Source organism: Gracilinanus agilis, chromosome 2, assembly GCF_016433145.1.
Source record: "Gracilinanus agilis isolate LMUSP501 chromosome 2, AgileGrace, whole genome shotgun sequence".
In the NCBI taxonomy this organism is placed as follows: Eukaryota; Metazoa; Chordata; class Mammalia; order Didelphimorphia; family Didelphidae; genus Gracilinanus; species Gracilinanus agilis.
Window position 1 is genome coordinate 116,965,991 of NC_058131.1, and position 18,546 is coordinate 116,984,536.

The 18,546-nt window shown below is 36.8% G+C and overlaps 1 protein-coding gene across 2 annotated transcripts in view; it reads left to right on the plus strand.

Moving 5' to 3' along the window:
* The window catches only part of UGP2 (UDP-glucose pyrophosphorylase 2), a 41,429-nt gene that overhangs the window by 16,852 nt on the left and 6,031 nt on the right, over window positions 1-18,546 (plus strand). For both annotated transcript variants that reach the window (XM_044663383.1, XM_044663382.1), the window contains exons 3-6: window positions 2,207-2,314; window positions 14,726-14,911; window positions 16,104-16,237; window positions 17,236-17,533. In XM_044663383.1, the coding sequence (XP_044519318.1) occupies window positions 2,207-2,314; window positions 14,726-14,911; window positions 16,104-16,237; window positions 17,236-17,533 (726 nt within the window). The remainder of the gene's footprint in view (window positions 1-2,206; window positions 2,315-14,725; window positions 14,912-16,103; window positions 16,238-17,235; window positions 17,534-18,546) is intronic.

The following is an 18,546-nucleotide window of genomic DNA, read 5'->3' on the forward strand; positions in this document are numbered from 1 at the left end:
TCATTTTTTTTTTACCTCCTTATAGTTTTTAATACTGTTCACCATTCTCTCTTCCTACGTGCTCCTCTCCTTTGGTTTTCAAGAGACCACTCTCTTCTGGTTCTTCTCTTACCTATCTGGCCATTCCTTCTTAGCTTCCTTTGCTAGATCTTCATCCATCTTCCCCTAGGCTTTTTCCTGGCCCTTTCTTTTTCTGTGTTCTCATGAGTTCAACTATTATTACCACTGTACAGATGATACTCTTATATTCAAATATGTATCTAGCCCTGGAATTCCATTCCTGCATCACTTACTGACTGCTAGATATCTTCTTAATATCCTACATTCATTGAATTCAGCTTGTCTGTAATGGAAATTATTTTCTTCTCCTTCCTCCTATTAAACCCACCCTTCCCAAACATCCTTCTTTCTCTAGATTATCACACTATCTTCCCAGGTCCACAACCTTATAATCATCCTTGACTCTTTCCCTTACCTCACATATTTCGACAGTTACAAAGTCTTGTTGAACCCATGTATCTGTTCCTTTGTCCTCTTCTGTCTACTCACAGGACCACTTCCTTAGTCAAGTTTTCAGAATCTTTCTCCTAGATTACTATAATAGCTTCCTCATTGGTCTCCTGGCTTCCTATCTCTTTTCCCTCCCATCCAGTAGTTCTGATTAAAGGGGATGACTGATATTCCTATATTTTTGTCCATGGACCAGAGAGGACCTATAACAGTCTATATTTCAAGGAAGAACATACTCTTTTTTTTTTTTTTTAAGCCTTTACCTTCTGTCTTAGAATCAGTACTCTGTATTGGTTCTAAGGCAGAAGAGCAGTAAGGGCTAGGCAATGGGGGTTAAGTGACTTGCCCAGAGTCACACAGCTAGAAAATGTCTGAGGCCAGATTTGAACCTAGGACCTCCCATCTATATCCACGGAGCCACCCAGCTGTCTCTGGGAGACCATACTTTTACTGATGCTCAACCTAGAACTGGAAGACTATTTAGTCTAATCCCTCATTTTATAGATGAAGAATGAGGGAGTTTAAGGGACTTGCCAGGTTAAACAGTCAATTTCAGAGCTATTTGAGTTGATCCCAGGTCTTTTGACTCGACAAACTACTTTACCACTGTGCTAGCAAAACTTGATATAAAAGCTGATTGTAGTAGAGGCTTGACATTTAATGTAATAATGTTAGCAACCTCACCAGAATTGGTAAATATTTCTCTTGGTCTTCATGGAAAACTTGGATTTTTCTTTTTTTTTTTCAAAGTTTAATTGAAATTTTTGTTATCAGATTTTAGTTTTAATGCTTTTAAGACTCTCACTTTGAAAATCTTTGTTGAATGAATGCAAACTACCTTTACTGATATAATTCTTCTAGTTGTGTGTACTTATTTATATATGTACAAGCCATTATACTGATTTCCACTTTTCCTACCATCTTCTAAAGAACTAATAAAGTCATATGTGTATAATTTTATTTTTTTTATTTTTTTTAAACCCTTAACTTCTGAGTATTGGCTCCTGGGTGGAAGAGTGGTAAGGGTGGGCAATGGGGTCAAGTGACTTGCCATGGGTCACACAGCTGGGAAATGTCTGAGGCTGGATTTTAACCTAGGACCTCCCGTCTCTAGGCCTGACTCTCAATCCACTGAGCTACCCAGCTGCCCCCATGTGTATAATTTTAGATAGGATCTCTTTGAAGTTTCTGAAATAACTAGTATTGGTGATTCAGTAAGTTTCTTTTAGAAAATTATTATTCTACTTTTTGGATATTCTTTGGGGAACCTATGAGATCATGTCCCTCTAGAACAGTGATTCCCAAAGTGGGCGCTACCGCCCCCTGGTGGGTGCTGCAGCGATCCAGGGAGGCAGTGATGGCCACACTTTTTGTATTACATTCTATTCTGAGTTCAATAAATAGTTTCATAATTTCCAGGGGGTGCTAAGTAATATTTTTTCTGGAAAGGGGGCAGTAGGCCAAAAAAGTTTGGGAGCCCCTGCTCTAGAATATAATAGTAAGAAAACTATTAATATTCCCTTTTATATGCCCCAAAAATGTTTTATTCCTTAGTTTTAGGTCTCTCTAAAATAATTTAAATTGTACAGAATTCTATGTATTTAATAACCTAAAAGTGGAACAGTTTTATTTCATAGTTTCTGTCATATGTATTCTATTGCTCTAACATTTGTTTGAATGTTGTTTCTTTTCTTAGCATACTAAAAAAGACCTTGAAGGATTTCGGAAATTATTCCATAGATTCTTACAAGAAAAGGGACCTTCTGTGGATTGGGGGAAAATCCAAAGACCTCCAGAGGATTCGGTAAGCCTTGAGTAAAATGATGGAGGGATTTAAGACATTTTGAGAACTTCCCTTAAGTTAAAGAGATAGTTGTCATGGTGTTGGCAGGACCAGTGGTGGTAAATAACAGAACTCTCTTCTGTCTTTTTCTTTCTGTTACCATTGGAACTTCCCCAGTCTTGTGGACTCTCTCATCTTATTGGCAATACAATATTGCTACTGTCACCTCCGCTTTCACCTCTAGTTCATGTGGCATCTTGCAGAAATGAAACTCATTTGTGTCCTAGTCTTGTTTTCTTATGGTGCAGTAGTATTCCATTACAGTCATATATCACAGCTTGTTCAGACACTCCCCAATTGATGTACAACCCTTCAGTTTCAGGAGCTTTGCTACCACAAAAAGAACCACTATAAATATTTTTGCACAAGTAGGTCCTTTCCCCTTATCTTTGATCTCTTTTGGGATATAGGTCTACTAGTGACATTGCTGGACCAAAGGGTATGCAGCTTTATGGCTCCTTGGGCCATACAAATTGCTCTCCATAATGGTTGTATCAGTTCATAGCTTCACCAAACCGTGTATTAGTGTCCTATTTTTTCCACATCCTTCTAACATTTATCATTTTTATTATATTAACCTGTCTGACAGTTTGAGGTGGTACCTCAGAGTAACTTTAATTTGCATTTTTAATTAATAGTGATTTAGAGTATTTTTTTATGTGGCTAAAGATTATTTTAATTTCATCATCTGAGAATTGCCTGTTTCTATCATTTGACTGCTTATCAATTGGGGAATGCTTTGTATCCTCACAGATTTGACTCAGTTCTCTATATATTTGAGAAATAAGGCCTTTGTCAGAGATACTTGGTATGAAATTTTTTCTCAGGTTTTTTTCCTTCTAACCTTGGTTGTATTAGTTTTTTTTTTAATGCAAAAACTTTAATGTAGTCAGAAATATCTATTTTATATCTTATAATGTTCTCTGCTTCTCTTCCCTTATCTAATCTGACAGATAAACTTTCCCTTATTCCTCTCATTTGCATATGGTATCCCCCTTTATTTCTAGATCAAGAATCCATTTTGACTTTATCTTGATGTATGATGTGAGATGGTGATCTATGCCTAGTTTCTGCCATATTATTTTTCCAGTTTTCCCAGTGGTTTTTGTCAAATAGTGAGTCAAAAAAAATTTTGTCCAATATCTTTCAATAGTTTCAATCTTTTGGTTTATCAGGTACTGCAGTTACTATGGTCATTAACTATTGTGTGTTGATTTCCTAATGTATTCCATTCAAATGTTAATTTTTGTTCAGTTGTATGATTATTTCATATTATTTCTTTAAAAGTATTATCTTCCTCCTCTCACTAATTTTTTAAGGACAGACTTATGCAAGTATAAAACCTTAATCATGTTTCTTCTTTGCCTCAGCTTCTTCATCTGTAGAATGGTGATAATCATAGTACCTACATCATGGGGTTTTTATGAGGATCAAATGAGATAATACATACTTTTATAAGTGATTAGAGTGGGCCAGAGAAGTGACTCAGTAGATAGAGAGGCAGACCTAGAGACAGGAGGTCCTGGGTTCAAGTGTGACCATAGACACTTCCTACCTGTATGACCGTGGGCAAGCCCCAGTTGTGTAGTCTTTGCTACTCTTCTGCCTTGGAACTATCTGGTATTGATTCTAAGATAGAAATTAAGTATTTTTTAAAAGTGCCTAGCCCACAATGTCTGACAGAGTAGGCACTATATAAATATTCAGTGTCTGCTTCCTCATAGAATTACAGGATTTGGAGCTGAAAGAAAACTCAAAGATGATTTCATCCCGTTGCCTCATTCTTAAGTACAAAGAACCTGAGGCCCAGAGAGGTTGTGGCTTGAGTAACCTACATTGCTTTGCAAATTACTCACAGAGTATAAAGCTGGAAGAGACTTTAGGAATCAACACCATCCAGTCTAAAACTCATTTTATAGATGAGGAAACTTGCTGAGAGCAGTGAGGTGACTTAACTCCCTGGGCAGCCTCAGGCAGGGAGCAGAGTTGATACACGTCTATTATATGATCAAATAAGATTACATGAAGCACTTTTTAAACTTCACTGTGCTATATAAATATGATGATGATGATGATGATGATGATGATGATGATGATGATGATGATGATGATGCCGCCTTAGTATCTTCCACAGGACCTAACATACCTTGAGTACTTAGTAATTAATCATTTTATTTCCATCTCCCAACCCTTAATATATTGAAATTTTCATCTTAAAGAGCAAGGCTTTTTTGATATTAGAAGTGTTGTTTTTAAATATTGGTTTGAGGGGGAAGAAATTTACTTACTTTGGAATGATATTATTTCTCACTTTCAGCCTGAAATCAAAGGTGTGAAAATAAATACTGCCATACTGACAACAAAAAAAACCCTAAATTTTAGCCTGTTCGTCTATAGAATATTATTTGTTTCATTCTTTCTTTGGAGAACAGTAGCATTCAAATGGTAATTTTAAATTTTAATTGTATGATTATTTTGAGTTATCTCTTTAAAAGTACTTTCCCCACTCCTACTCTCATTGATTCTTTGAAGATAGACATATGCAAGTATAAAATCTTAATGTCAAATTTTGCTAATAAATTCCAAGTCATACTTTTAATTATTAGAAGAGCTATTATTTCTTTTTTTATTGGCCTGTGATGTTTGGGTAAAAAAAAAAATTTTTTTTGCAGATATAGAATGGTAAAGCCAGCCATTCATCTGAAACTTAGTTGGGTGTTTTGTTGGACTACAAACTCCTTATGATTCAGGAGTATAAAGTGGCTACCAAGATATGTATTGGGCTGAGTTAGAGGCAGAACTTTCAGGGCTAGGAAGGTGGGATTAGTCCTGATGCACTCTGTAGTATGGCATTTAGTTCATTTTAGGAATTTTGTTGTTAAAATGAAAAGGATCCAGATAACATGTAAGCTCCTTGTGAGGTTCCATTTGTCTTTATCCCCATTGTCTGGTGCCATGCTTGCTATTTAGTAGGTACTTAATAAAAGCTTGCTGGTTGATTGAATAAAACCAATATGATGAAAAGTCTTGAAATTATTCTATTAGAAAATTGTTAGAAGGAATTATAGAGAAGGAAAAGACCTAGGTATAGGGAAATCATAGTAGTATTTCTACTATCCAGTAATCAGTTATTAAGAGCCAAGATTCTATGTATAAGGCATTGTACTAGGCTCTAGGGCTATAAAGACTAAACAAAAAACAGGCTCAGCACCCAGGAGCATACATTCTATTACAAAATACAGCATATACACAAGTCCATAAAAAATGCTTTGAGGGGTGGGAAGGTACTAATATTTAGGGGAACCAGTAATTGTTTCCCTAGGAAGTGGCACGTGAACATTGAAGAAAACTAATGTCTCTTCAAAGTCAGTGAAAAGGATTCAGGGAAAGCCTGAAAAATGGAGATGGACAGTCCATTTTGGCAAATAGTCAGTAGACTGGCTTGACTAGAAAGCAGATAGTTTGAAAGGACATAATATGAAATAAGCCAGAAGGTAGACTAGAGCCATTTGTGTAAATGTGAGCTAAGAGGTTTGTGTCTTAGAAGTAGCAGTCACTGAAATTTCCCAAGCAGGAGAGTGAAGGGTTGTTGTGTGGAAAAGGGATTAAATATGCTCTGCTATACTCTAAATGGCAAGAACTACAAGCTATGGACAGGATTTGCAAAGGGGCAAAGTTAGGAATGAACAGCTTCTTATCCTTTAGAATCATTCCAAAGTGAAAGTAGTTGCCCTGGAGGGATTTCCCCTAACTGGATGTCTTCCTGCTGAAATGGGATGTTCCTTGCTGAGCATATTGTAGAGGGGAATGAATTTATTTTCAAATAAGGGTTGGATTAGATGACCTCTGATCCTTTTTAATAATGAAATTCAGTCATTCAGCTTTTAGAGATAGGGCATTTTACATGGAAAGAAACATGTCCTGGACCAATATAAAGTGGATTTTTGGTAGAATTTATTGTCTTCCTTACATGTATGCATGCAAAAGTTATTTTTATTTTATTTTACCTAGCACATAGTAGACACCTAATTGTTGACTTGTTGTTGACAGCTTGTTGACTGACTGACTAGACGTAGGGTGAACCATGGATACAGGATTTATGAAGGACCAGCCCTAAGATAAAGCCCAGATCACCATTCTTTTGACTTTTTCTATGGTTAGCAAATGCTCTTTTCCTTAGCCAAGTGTGTGGCTATTACTGATATTCAAATAAACCATTTGGAGGTGGGGGAAGAGATAGAAGGAAGTGGCATAGCTGTAGAGAAGCCAGGGTCACCCCCACAATATGTGGAGGAATATGAGATAGACTTTGGTTAGAGAAGATTTAAAATTTCAACTTAAATATGGACTTTTACCATGATATATATCCCCTACTTGCTCTTTCCTTATCTGCATAACTTTATTTTAGTAAGGAAAAATGGCTCAGTACTTGTTCTATTGGTAGAACTATTTAATTGGAACAGTAATTGTAACAACAATATAGTGCCTAGTATGTGTCCCAGCACTATGCTAAATTCTTTACAAATATCATGTCATTGGATATTCTCAAAACTACCCTGGGAGGAAGGTGTTATTATTATCCCTATTTTATAGGTGAGAAAACTAAGTGACTTGCCCAGGGTCAGTATTCATTCAGTAAATATTAAGCTCCTGCTGTGTGCTCCTGTATTAAGCTCTGGGGATACAAAGATACCAAAGAAGGGGGGGGGGGAAGAGTCCCTGCCCTCAAGGAGCTTTTACAGACTCAGGGAGGAAAATAAAACACAAGAGATACCTGGAAAATGGGGGGAAGGGAGAGGTGGAGAAGTCCTACAGCAGTACAGCCAGGTGAGAAATGAAGATGTCTGAGCCAAGCTCTCTCCTTGAGCAGAGGTTTGGAGTTCATCCAATCAGAGAGGCACAGAGGGTGATAATGAGGTGGAAGACCAAGGCTGAGCTTACAGGATGATGAAGTTATGCCAATAATAATAGAGAAGACCCAGAATAGTACATTCACAGGAGAAAAGAGGACATGTTTGAGCTCAGCTCTCTAAATGGCAGTCAGGAATTGGCCACTACTAATGGCAGGAATCTATTTTTTGTCACTATATAAATTTGGAATGGGTTTTGAGTTTTTTGCCTTCTCAATAAGTGGGGAATGGAGAGAGGGCAGGAGAATTCAGAACTGAAAACAAAAGTAAAATTTTTAAGTAATTATTTTTTTATGTCCCTAAGCAGTAACAGATAATCAAACAAAATGGTAATGATCAAGATGATCTGGTACTGGCTAAGAAAGACAGTGGTGGATGAGCGGAATAGAGTTAGGTACACAATATATGGTGTAAATTACCCTAGTAATTTAATGTTTGGCAAGCCAAAATACCTAAGTTTTGGGACAAGAATTCACTATTTGACAAAAATTGCTGGGATAATTGGGGAACAGTTTGGCAGAAACTCAGCCTCAACCAACATCTTATACCATATGCCAAAATAAGATCAAAATGGTTAAATGATTTGGACATAAAGGGTGATATCATAAGTAAATTAGGGGAGCATGGAAAAATGTACCTGTCAGATCCATAGAAGAAGAGTTTATGACCTAATAAGAGGCAGAGAGGATCATAGGAAGTAAGAGGGATAATTCTGATTACAGGCAATTTAATTAAATAACACTGAAGTACCACTTCATACCTATTAGCTTGAATAACATGACAGAAAAGGAAAATGACAAATGCTAGAGAGGATGGGGAAAAAACAGGACATTAATACTTACAAGCTGAAACAAAGTTAAGGGAGAAAAACTGGAAGAACATTGTCCACAGCAGAAGCAATATTGTAACAATGATCAGATGTTAAAAAATTGGCTACTCTGCTCAAAACATTATCTGAGACAATTCCAAAAGATGTATGATGGAAAATGCATTCTACCTCCAGAGAAAGAATCAATGAACTCTTGAGTGCAAATGGCAACTTTTTTTTTTTTACATTCTTCATATTTCTTGTTTTTTGTTTTTCTTGTTTGGGGGGTTCTCTTTTTCCAACATGGCTAAGGTGGAAATCTATTTGGCATGACTTCACATGTGTAATTGGTATATTGCTTGCCTTCTCAGTGGGCAGGGGAAAAGCAAGGGGGAGAAAAAAATTGGAACTCAGAATTTTTTAATGAATGTTAGAAATAAGTAAATAAATAAAAGGGGGGAAATTTGCCAGGAGTTGAGGGAATGGCATGTCTTGTAAGTACCAGCAAATGTTTTGATTGCTCTTTAATGATTGCAAAGCTAACATTAAATATAGAAGGTTCATTTAAAAAACTTGAACAGTTACAGTAGTGGAAATGTTGTTAGAATTATTGGTGTATAAACAGTTGGGAGGGATGTACAATAAGCTGTTTAGACAAGAATCCTGCATTCCTAATAGATGATATTTAAGTATGCCAGTCCTAGGCAAGCATGTAAATACAGGTTGGATAGAGAGTTTGAAGAAAATTTTGCCAAGTTGACATTTTGTGCCTATTTCCCTTCCATTTTATAAACGAGTGTACTAGAATCACTAAGAATGTTTGCTGGTTAAGAAAGAGTAGTAACATACTCCTGTTTTTACTGTATATAGATTTTACAGGTTTTTGTAGAAAAGTACTCATGTGTTAGAATCAGGGGTCTCCATTTTGCTTAGTTTGGTTATATGGTTACCAGGTACTTTGGTTTCATGAAGGTCATTCCTATTAATAGCCAGCTCATATAGATTTGTTTTTGTTGTTGTTTTTTAAATAAACCCTTTGTGTCCTAGTAACAACTCTTAAGTCAGAAGAGGGGTTAAGGGACTTGCACAGGGTCACCCAGTTAGGAAGCTCTGTTAGATAAATATTAAATAGGTTGTAAAGGAATAGTACTACTTTCTTATCTTTAATCACCTATTCTTCTTCAGTCTCTGAGTAACCCTCGGCAAGTCACCCAATTTCTGATTGTCTGACAAAAGGATCCACTTGGAGAAAGAAATGATGAACTATAGAATCCTAGTCAAGAAAACTCCATGGATGATAGCCGTGGTCTCTAAAGTTGGACATGACTGAACAACCAGTTACCAATTCTTTATCTATAAAGTAAAATGTATCTACTTTACAATTTGTAAAGAGTTTGAAAAATAGAAGTATTCAATTTGTTATGTTAACTATCACCTTGAGCTGGGGAGCCGAGTGGCTACTATCCTGGTAAAAGGTAATTAATACTCCTGTTTTATAAAATTTTAGATGGGATGGTTATGCAATTCCCAAATCTTAACTGCCAGCTGCACCCCAAGCTGCACAAGGAAATTCCTAATCAAGAGTCTTACAGGGCTGGTCCTCCTTTGGATAAATACCCCCTTTAAGCAGTCCTCTTCTCAAAAGATTTAACATGGTTATCCAGAGCTTAAAATTTGAACAATTCTACTTCAAGGCAATCTTATGTTTTCCTCAAAATAGTGACCAGACTTAAAATGAGTTATTAAGGTATTAATCAAGTTGACTGAGGAGATGGTTTACTCTCTTTACTTTTAACTTATGGATTCTATAGAAGTCCTCATCTCCAGCTTCCTAGTATAGAATTATTGGCTGAATCATCCCACAAATGTGTGGTGAGTGCACACTCTATTCTTCATGTTAATCACTAAAGCAAACACTGTGACTCAGAGTCATATTTGATTCTATTTTTTTAAACAGCCTTTACATAATTAATTCTTTTAATTTGAACCTTTGTAAAGGGTCTGGATTTTGCCATGCCATTGAGCAGGAGTAACATAATGCTGCCTATCCCCGAAATTTGAATACATATTCCATTCTATCTTGAGCTTTTTTTGAAAGATTTGTAATTTCACAGAGTAGAAAGCCTTGGGCTAAGTCTGGAATGATCTTTTATCAGCACCTGTCTGTTTAGAGATTTATCATCAGCTAAATTCTTGTCTGAGGGCATTGTACCTCAGATAAATAATCAAGAGTCAATTTCATCCACTGGATCTTAGAGCTACAACAAGATTGGTCCTTTGGAAAAAAAAAATGAGCATACTTAAAAAGAATGGAAATTCTAGCTGCTTTTTAAAATATACAATGCATGTTCAATAGGTTTTGGCCCAAGTAAGAAAGATTAGAATATTTTTCTAGAATATTTTCTATTTAAAAAGAGCTAAGGTGAAATTGAGAGGATAGTTCTGCCATTAGGTGGTTTCTCCATTAATTAGTGGCCTTTAGGTATCATAGAGTTTTCCCCTTTTAATTTTTTGGGGTGAGAGTAGAAAGTGAGAAACTCAAGCCATTTGAAGGTAAAAATGGCTTGGGACTCTTAAATTTGGGGAAAATGTTTGTGTGTTGGCTAAATATGTTGTCTAGTAGTCACAATAAAGAAGAATAATTAGTAAATTGATTATGTCTTTTGTATATTTCTAATTTTAAGCCTGAAATGCGAACTTTCTTGTGAAATGTGAAAAGCATTTACTCAGGGTTCTTTTGAAGGTAGAGCCTATTTAAATTAACTTTGGGGGGCAGCTGGGTGGCTCAGTGGATTGAGAGCCAGGCCTAGAGATGGGGGATGTCCTAGGTTCAAATGTGACCTCAGACACTTCCCAGCTGTGTGACCCTGGGCAAGTCACTTGACCCCCATTGCCTAGTCCTTACCACTCTTCTGCCTTTGTATTGGCTCCAACACAGAAGGTAAGGGTTTAAAAAACAGAATAAAAACAAACAAAAAAAATAAATTAACTTTGAGAATATGAAAATAAACCGAACAGTCTTCATATTCACTTGACTCCCAGTTATTTTCTCTTCAACTTTCAGAAAGATCTTTTAATCCCCATTTGATTGCTTCATTTATTTCCAGAGTTTTTAGTTAAGGTGTGGACCAAACAGATTAAACTGGGATAAAAAGTCTAGATTTGATCCTAGGTTTGTGAGGAAAGTTCATACAAAACTGAATTATTAAATAGGGATTCTATGAATGAGGAAAATTCAAAGAGTCTTGAGTTAGGAAAGTGTTGTAAAATGCCCAAAAGTGTGGAATTTTTATTTTAATCTGTACCCCTTTTGGGCATCCCAAGTAACCTTTGGATTTTAGAGAGAAAAAGTTTAATCTTAAGATTGAAGCTGCAATATGCTTCTCTTCCTCCCCCCCTCCTCTCCCTTTGCTGGATGAGGGTGGAGACAAGCTTTTTTTTTAATCTGTAAACAAGCCTCTTGGCAACTAAGTAAGCTAGTGTGAAGTCAGGCAGAGAAGAGTGGATGTGTGCACTGTGCAATGGCCTTTCTTAACCTGCCTCTTGTCCAGACTGAGGCCAGAGTCCCTTGGGAAAGCGATGTCATGAAGAAAATAAGTTAGAGTATGGGGAGGAAATAAGGTCTTTTTCCTTGGAATCCCAGCCTGAGGAGAAGGCTCAGGGAGAGCCAGTGCCCGCAGTCTGGCTGGCAGCTGGTGGCTGGTACAGCTAGGCTTGGGGAAGAGGCTGCTAGGAGAGTTGGAGTCTTTTCTTTCTCTGGCCTGCTTTTTGTTATTTAATAAAGATTTATAAATTAAGATATGGCCTCCAGAGAATTTTAATGCTAACAAAAGAAAATAAAACAACATAAATGCTGTTTGTACTCTGTAATCTGCTATGGGTTTCAGTCCTAGTTTAAGCTATTCTTTACTCTAAGTTAAATTGTTTGATTTTAACCTATCAGCCAGGGTGAATGGAAGAGCATCAGTATAGATTACAGATTCTCATCCTGTTGTGAGGCCACCATCTCCCCATGGTACTGAGGAGTCTTTCTCCACGTCTCCCAGTGCAGCTCCACAATCTCTGACCCATCTCTTCTTCATGTTTCGCTGTAGCACTTTGTCCAGATTGGCCTCTGTTTGACCCTGCCTTGCATCACACCCGTGCCTGTAGTGCCTGCTTCCCCCATTATGGCAACATAGCATCCTTGAAGGCAGGGCAGTTTCCATGTGCCTAGCGCAGTGCCTGGCATAGAGTAGGCATTTAATAAATGTTTGGATCAGAATGCCTTTCTTATATATTTGTATATGTAGATACTTTAAAAAAGTAAGTCCCCTTCTTCCCTTTGGTTTATAGAGTTGCGCTTCGTGGTAACAACTTGGTCACTGGTGAGCAGGCATGAAGGCTACAGTTTGCAGCTGCTCCTTTTTTACCAGAGAGCAGAGCGTCATCCTAACTTTGTGGTTGAGTGTATTGCTTTCTTTTTAATTCAGCTCATGAATACTGTTTTAATATAGAACTTAGACTCTTTAGAAGAACATGGCAAAGATCCATTATCCTTTCCTTCATAAAACAAAAAGACACAGTATTCAAGTCTGGCTCCCCAGAGCTCGGCAGCATGAGACTTGTGACTGAAATAACAAAAAGGTAGTTTCATGGCTCTCTCACTGTAGGTATTCTGACTGGGATTTCACTGACTTTAAATGCAGTAATATAAATGATGTTGGAGGAGAGATTGAAGGATATATGGCATTGCAAGATATTACTGAGGTGATGGTTCCAGTTAGCCTCTTTGCTTGGAGTATAATGCAAGTTATATTAAAAATCACCAACTCCTTCTCAGTGTTCTATGGTGATAGAGTAAACTTACAACCTCAGTCAGCTTTGTCATAAATTTGGGCCATTGGGTGAGTTTGTGTTATTATCTGGATCAATCGTCATTTCAGGAAAAGTAGATATTTCCTAGTGAGACTTTGCAAATCCCTTGTCACATTATGTGTCCCTAATTTTTGGTTCAGAAAATATTCCCCCTGTTACACTAGTTACAAAGGAAAAACAAACTCATATAACTTGGTAAGTAGGTGGGTTGGGACCCAATCAGTATAGTTTATAGGAAACAAAGCTCTAACATGCCCAACTGAAAATGACAACTTCATACATATTTATTCAGTATTACTAATGAAAGAACTGTTGTAAGCCCTCTCTGACTTTTAAAAGAGAACTGCCGACTTATTTTGTGAGTTTGCCATTTATAACAGTTTATGAATGTGAATTGAAGTTGGAGGGACACTTTATAATGCTCATTCATCAGTATATTTTACCTTAGACAGACTCTGAACAGAGTCTCCGAGAAGTGTTCAGAATTTTACAGGACGAAATGGAAGAAGGGGCTAGATGGTGCTTTTAATAACTCTAAACTTCTTGAAACAAAGCCAATCCCACCTCCTGGTGAAGTACACACACATATGAAAAGAAATACGGGGGGATCTTTCTTGGGAAATTTACCTATTCCCCTAACAAAAGATCTTTGTAAAATTGTACACTTTATGAAATGGTGACAGAAATTTGCCCAGATCAATTATAGTTTTAGTTTTGTCTTTATATCCTAAGTACTTGGTTAATTGAGTTAATTAATGAACTGAATCACTAATTCATAAATATGTGTAATTTGGTACTAACTGTTTCTCAATGATTCAATTCACTAATCATTAATTCAGTCAATTTAGTACTTAGGATATAAAGACAAAACTGAAACTGTAAGAACTGTCTGCTAATAGGAATTATCCTCATCAAACTAAAGTACAACGGGGACTACATAACCAGTCTGGGCAAAATTGGACTCCTGATTTGTGACATACATGAATACTTATACAAAATCCTTGCCCTTTAACAGCGACAATGAAAGTAAGGTAGAATTGGCTTCAGATACTTCTATGGGTATCCCTTTGCTTTCTTGCATCTCTCGCTTATTTAACCTTTCATTAAACTACACCAAAATTACTATTTCATTTCCTTCTAGGTAGAATGTACCTTTAGGCCTTCTGCAATCTAAATTCCTTTCTACCTCTCCCCAATCTAACTTAATCCTACTTCTCTTTATGAATTTACAGACTCATCTTGCCCTTCCTGTTTCCTCTCCATGTACAACTAACTACTCCCTCTCTGTTGCCAACTCCTTTCAAGGCTTTTTAAATAGCTCTCAGAAAAAAAAAAGGCTTTTTTGCGTAGGCATTGGTCCTTCTATCTTATTTCACCCTGTTTATTTATGCCCACATCTTAATCACTCTATTAGAACATTAATCATCCTATCAGTAAAGTTCATGAGGGCAGAAGTTCAGTTACAGAAGCTTAAAATAATCAGCACCATCTCTCATTTTTCCTTTTATAGGGAATGGAAATCCACTCCAAAGGTTTTTGAGCAAGGGAGTTGACATAGACAGGCTGGAAATTAATTGGCTTTAAATTAGTATAGATTGATAGCATTATGACTGGAGGGAAAACAAGGAGCATGATATTGAAAGAAACTTAGTAGAAATCTTTATTTTCATTACGTATGGCCAGCAACTCATTGAAGAAGATTGGGTTATTTAACATTGACCTGTCTTTAACCTTTTCTTAAGCTGCTTAATTTTTTAAAACTAGCAGTTTTTTAAATGGGTTTTTCCCCTCTTTTAGATTCAGCCTTATGAGAAGATAAAGGCCAGAGGCTTACCTGATAATATATCTTCTGTCCTGAATAAGTTGGTAGTAGTAAAACTCAATGGTGGTTTGGGAACTAGCATGGGCTGTAAAGGCCCCAAAAGTCTGATTGGTGTGCGGAATGAAAACACTTTTTTGGATCTGACAGTTCAACAAATTGAGGTAAGTAATATGTAACAATTATGGTGTTAAAATTGAGTTTAATAAAATTAGATAATATAGAAAGGTGTACTGGGTGTTTTGGGGGGTTGTCATTTTGGCTTTTGATTTTGGTTATAAATATTAAAAAGAAATAAGCTGTTGTATTTTAATGCAGAAATTGTCTGGCTTCCTGCCTTCAGCCTAATTCTTAAGCCTCAGGTCTTTCTCTCTCAAATAGAATCAGTCAAAAATGGTTACTAGAATTCCTGAATCTCTTGGCTTACTCTCTTTCCATATTCCCATTAATACCAGCATTTATAATCAAGAGTTTAGCACCTACAATGATAGATTTAGAGTTGAAAGGACCTTATAAGGCCATCTAGACCAATCCTCTCATTTTACATGCAAGGAAATTACATGCAGAGAAATTAAGTGATTTATTTACCTAATTATAATAAGCAGCAGTATGGCATCTAGAGAGCTGCTCTCAAAGCTACGAAGGTCTGGCATCAAGATCTGCCTGCCTGGCTGTGCAAATTGACCTTTATTGGTGGAGGGAATTTCCTCACCTGGAAGTTCAGTCATGTACTCATGTATATCAATGAAATCACAGATCCAATCTTTACACTAGCAATAATGATTGACATTTATCTGTCACTTTATAGTTTGTAAATTGCTTTATACACATTATTTCAGATAGGCAGTAAATCACAGACCCAAGATTTGAACTCATGTCCTCTTCTTCCAAATCCACTGCTGGTTGTATTATACACCACATTGCCCTTCCACTTCAGGTGTTACATCGATGGGATTGGGAAGTAAGGTTACCAATTAGGCTTACTTCTTTTGTTAGCTATTGAGATATACATTTGAGCATCATCTATAATTAACCCAAAGTGTATCTGAGAAGTTTAAAATGAAAATTTAAATTGTGTGTAAACTTAGGCATCTTAACATAAGGAAGTTTCTGGAGGGCAGGGATGGTGTCTTTGGAAATTTTCCTTTTTTCTCCCCTTCTCCTTTCCAGGTTCGGAGCATCCTAGTAGATGCTCACTAAAGACAATGAATTTATCAGAAAGTACTTGGTTAAATTATAAATGGGTAAGGATGTTTTAGAGAAGTTTTGTTGTAGTTATGAGTGGTGGAGAACTTTGGGGTTCTTAGACTAAAAGTACAACTGAGTAATATTTATTTGTTATACCTTCTTTCCTAGCACTTGAACAAAACCTACAATACAGATGTTCCTCTTGTTTTGATGAACTCTTTTAACACTGATGAAGATACAAAAAAAATACTTCAGAAGTACAGTCATTGCCGTGTGAAAATCTACACTTTTAATCAAAGCAGGTACTACAGATATATAACTTATTGAAAGAAGAGAAAGATTCAGGTTATTCATTTTGTGTTTCTCCACCACGTTCCAGAAGAGCCTGTGAAGATATTGGGTTGAAATTGAAATGATTGTTGCCATTGAAGGTTGAGCATTTGTTTCTGTTCTTTAAGTTACTTGTGCTTTAACTGAAAATATTAGTGAGAATGCGTTCCAGAATAGGACCTGTTGTGCCTTGGCCAACACAAAAAGTATTTGTGTCAGGACTCTAGAATCAAGATAACTTTTTTTCCGATTTTTCTCTACCTATATAGGAGGGTTGCTTAGAGAAAAATATATGAAGTTTCTGGGCTGGGTCAGGAAATCCTGTTGGCTTCTAGTGTATTTTCTTCTGACCCCTTGAAAAAGCATTTTAGTCAACTTCTAACTCAATTTCATGAAAGTTCCTGGGAAATTCTGGCCCTTGCCCATTTCCTTTAGAGAAAGGAAAAGTGAGTGTGTTCTCTATGTCATGACATAAAATGCTGTCAAAGTATTTTAGCTTTTCTTTATAACCCAAATTTTAGTTTAAAAATTGATTGGAGTGTGCCTCAGTTTATACAATAGACGTTTTTAAAGTTGTCTACAAATCAGTTTTCCTAACTTAACTTTCCTACTGATGTTATTTCTGTGATTTGTACTGTCCCCATTTTCTGATTTGTTTTGGACTTCCCATAACATTTCTTTGCCCCTTTCCTGTATGCCTAGCAATTTCATGTAATTTTTATAAAAAGAACAGTATTTAGAGGAACCCTATAGTGAGTTCTTTTGAAAAAGAAAGTCTTCCCTCAAATTTGTTCATTTTGTAAGTTTTGCTTTTCCATAGATTTTTGTAAAGGAATGCAGTTCATTTCATCTATTCATAAAAGTGTGCTAGAAACAGTCCTTGAAACGGTTTCACTTCTACTGTATTGTTATCTATATGAAGGTCTGTGCCCATCTTTGGAGTTAATAGTGATTTTTTTTTAATTTCCAGGTACCCTAGAATTAATAAGGAATCTTTACTGCCCGTAGCAAAAGATGTGTCTTACTCAGGGGAAAATACAGAAGCTTGGTATCCTCCAGGTCATGGTGACATTTATGCCAGTTTCTACAATTCTGGTTTGCTTGATACTCTTATAGGAGAGGGAAAGGAATACATTTTTGTGTCCAACATAGATAATTTGGGTGCTACAGTGGATCTGTATATTCTTAACCATCTTATGAATCCACCCAATGGAAAACGTTGTGAATTTGTCATGGAAGTCACAAACAAAACAAGGGCAGATGTAAAGGTAAGAGCTAGAAGAAATTGCTAATTAATGTTATTCTGATGGATTATGCAATTCTTTAATTCTTCTTTTATTTCAATTTGCCTAATAAAAATTGTATAGTTGTTATGTAGATTATATGTTTAGAGTATTTATGATTATAACTGAGAGGCATTGTATGTAGTAGAAAGAAAAAGCTTGGATTATAGAGTCCAGGCGAACCTGGGCTCAAGACCTACCTCTACCATATCTTGAATGTATGATTCTCAATTTCTCAGTGCCCTCAGGTAATTCTGGGATGATAAATGACAGAGTAGATGCTCTTCCGCTTTGGAAGAGAAAGCTCCCTACAACCATGAAATCACAGGACCCTGGGACCCACCCCGGATGTCGAGCTAGATGGGACCACCAGTGTCTTGCAGCCTAACTACTATCACCACTCAGTTTGGCAGGAGACTCAGGGGGGTTAAGAGATTTCTTGTAGGTCAACCAATAAGTAATAAAGGCAGGAAAGGGTGGGGGGTGAGAAGGGGAGGCACTAGCATCTGGAGGAATCCGGATAGTTTTTCTGTAGGACATAGCTCTTGAGCTGAGTTGTAAAGGAAGTTTGAGCATATTCCAGGCATAGGAATGGTTGGTCTAGAGGCACTGGAAATGATGGAGTGTTACATATGAGGAACGGTTTAACTGGAATTTGAGTGTGTGCGGAGAGTAATGTGCAATCAGTGTGGAAAGAGAGTGGATCCAGATTGTGAAGGACTTTAAATGCAACTGAAGGAATTTGAGTTTCATCCTGGAGGCAGTAAAGAGCCACTAGAGGTCTTCCGACAGGGGACTTGTGCTTTAGGAGTGTCTTTTTGAAGTTGTATGAGACTGGAAACCGTTACTGCACAATCTGATGCATAGTTTCTGCAATATCCAGATGAGGAATGATGAGGGTCTGAATTAGAGTATTTACTGCATCAGTAGACAAGGGAAAAGATGGAAGGAGATGCTGTGAAGGTAGAATTAACAAGTTTTGACACCTGATTGGATGT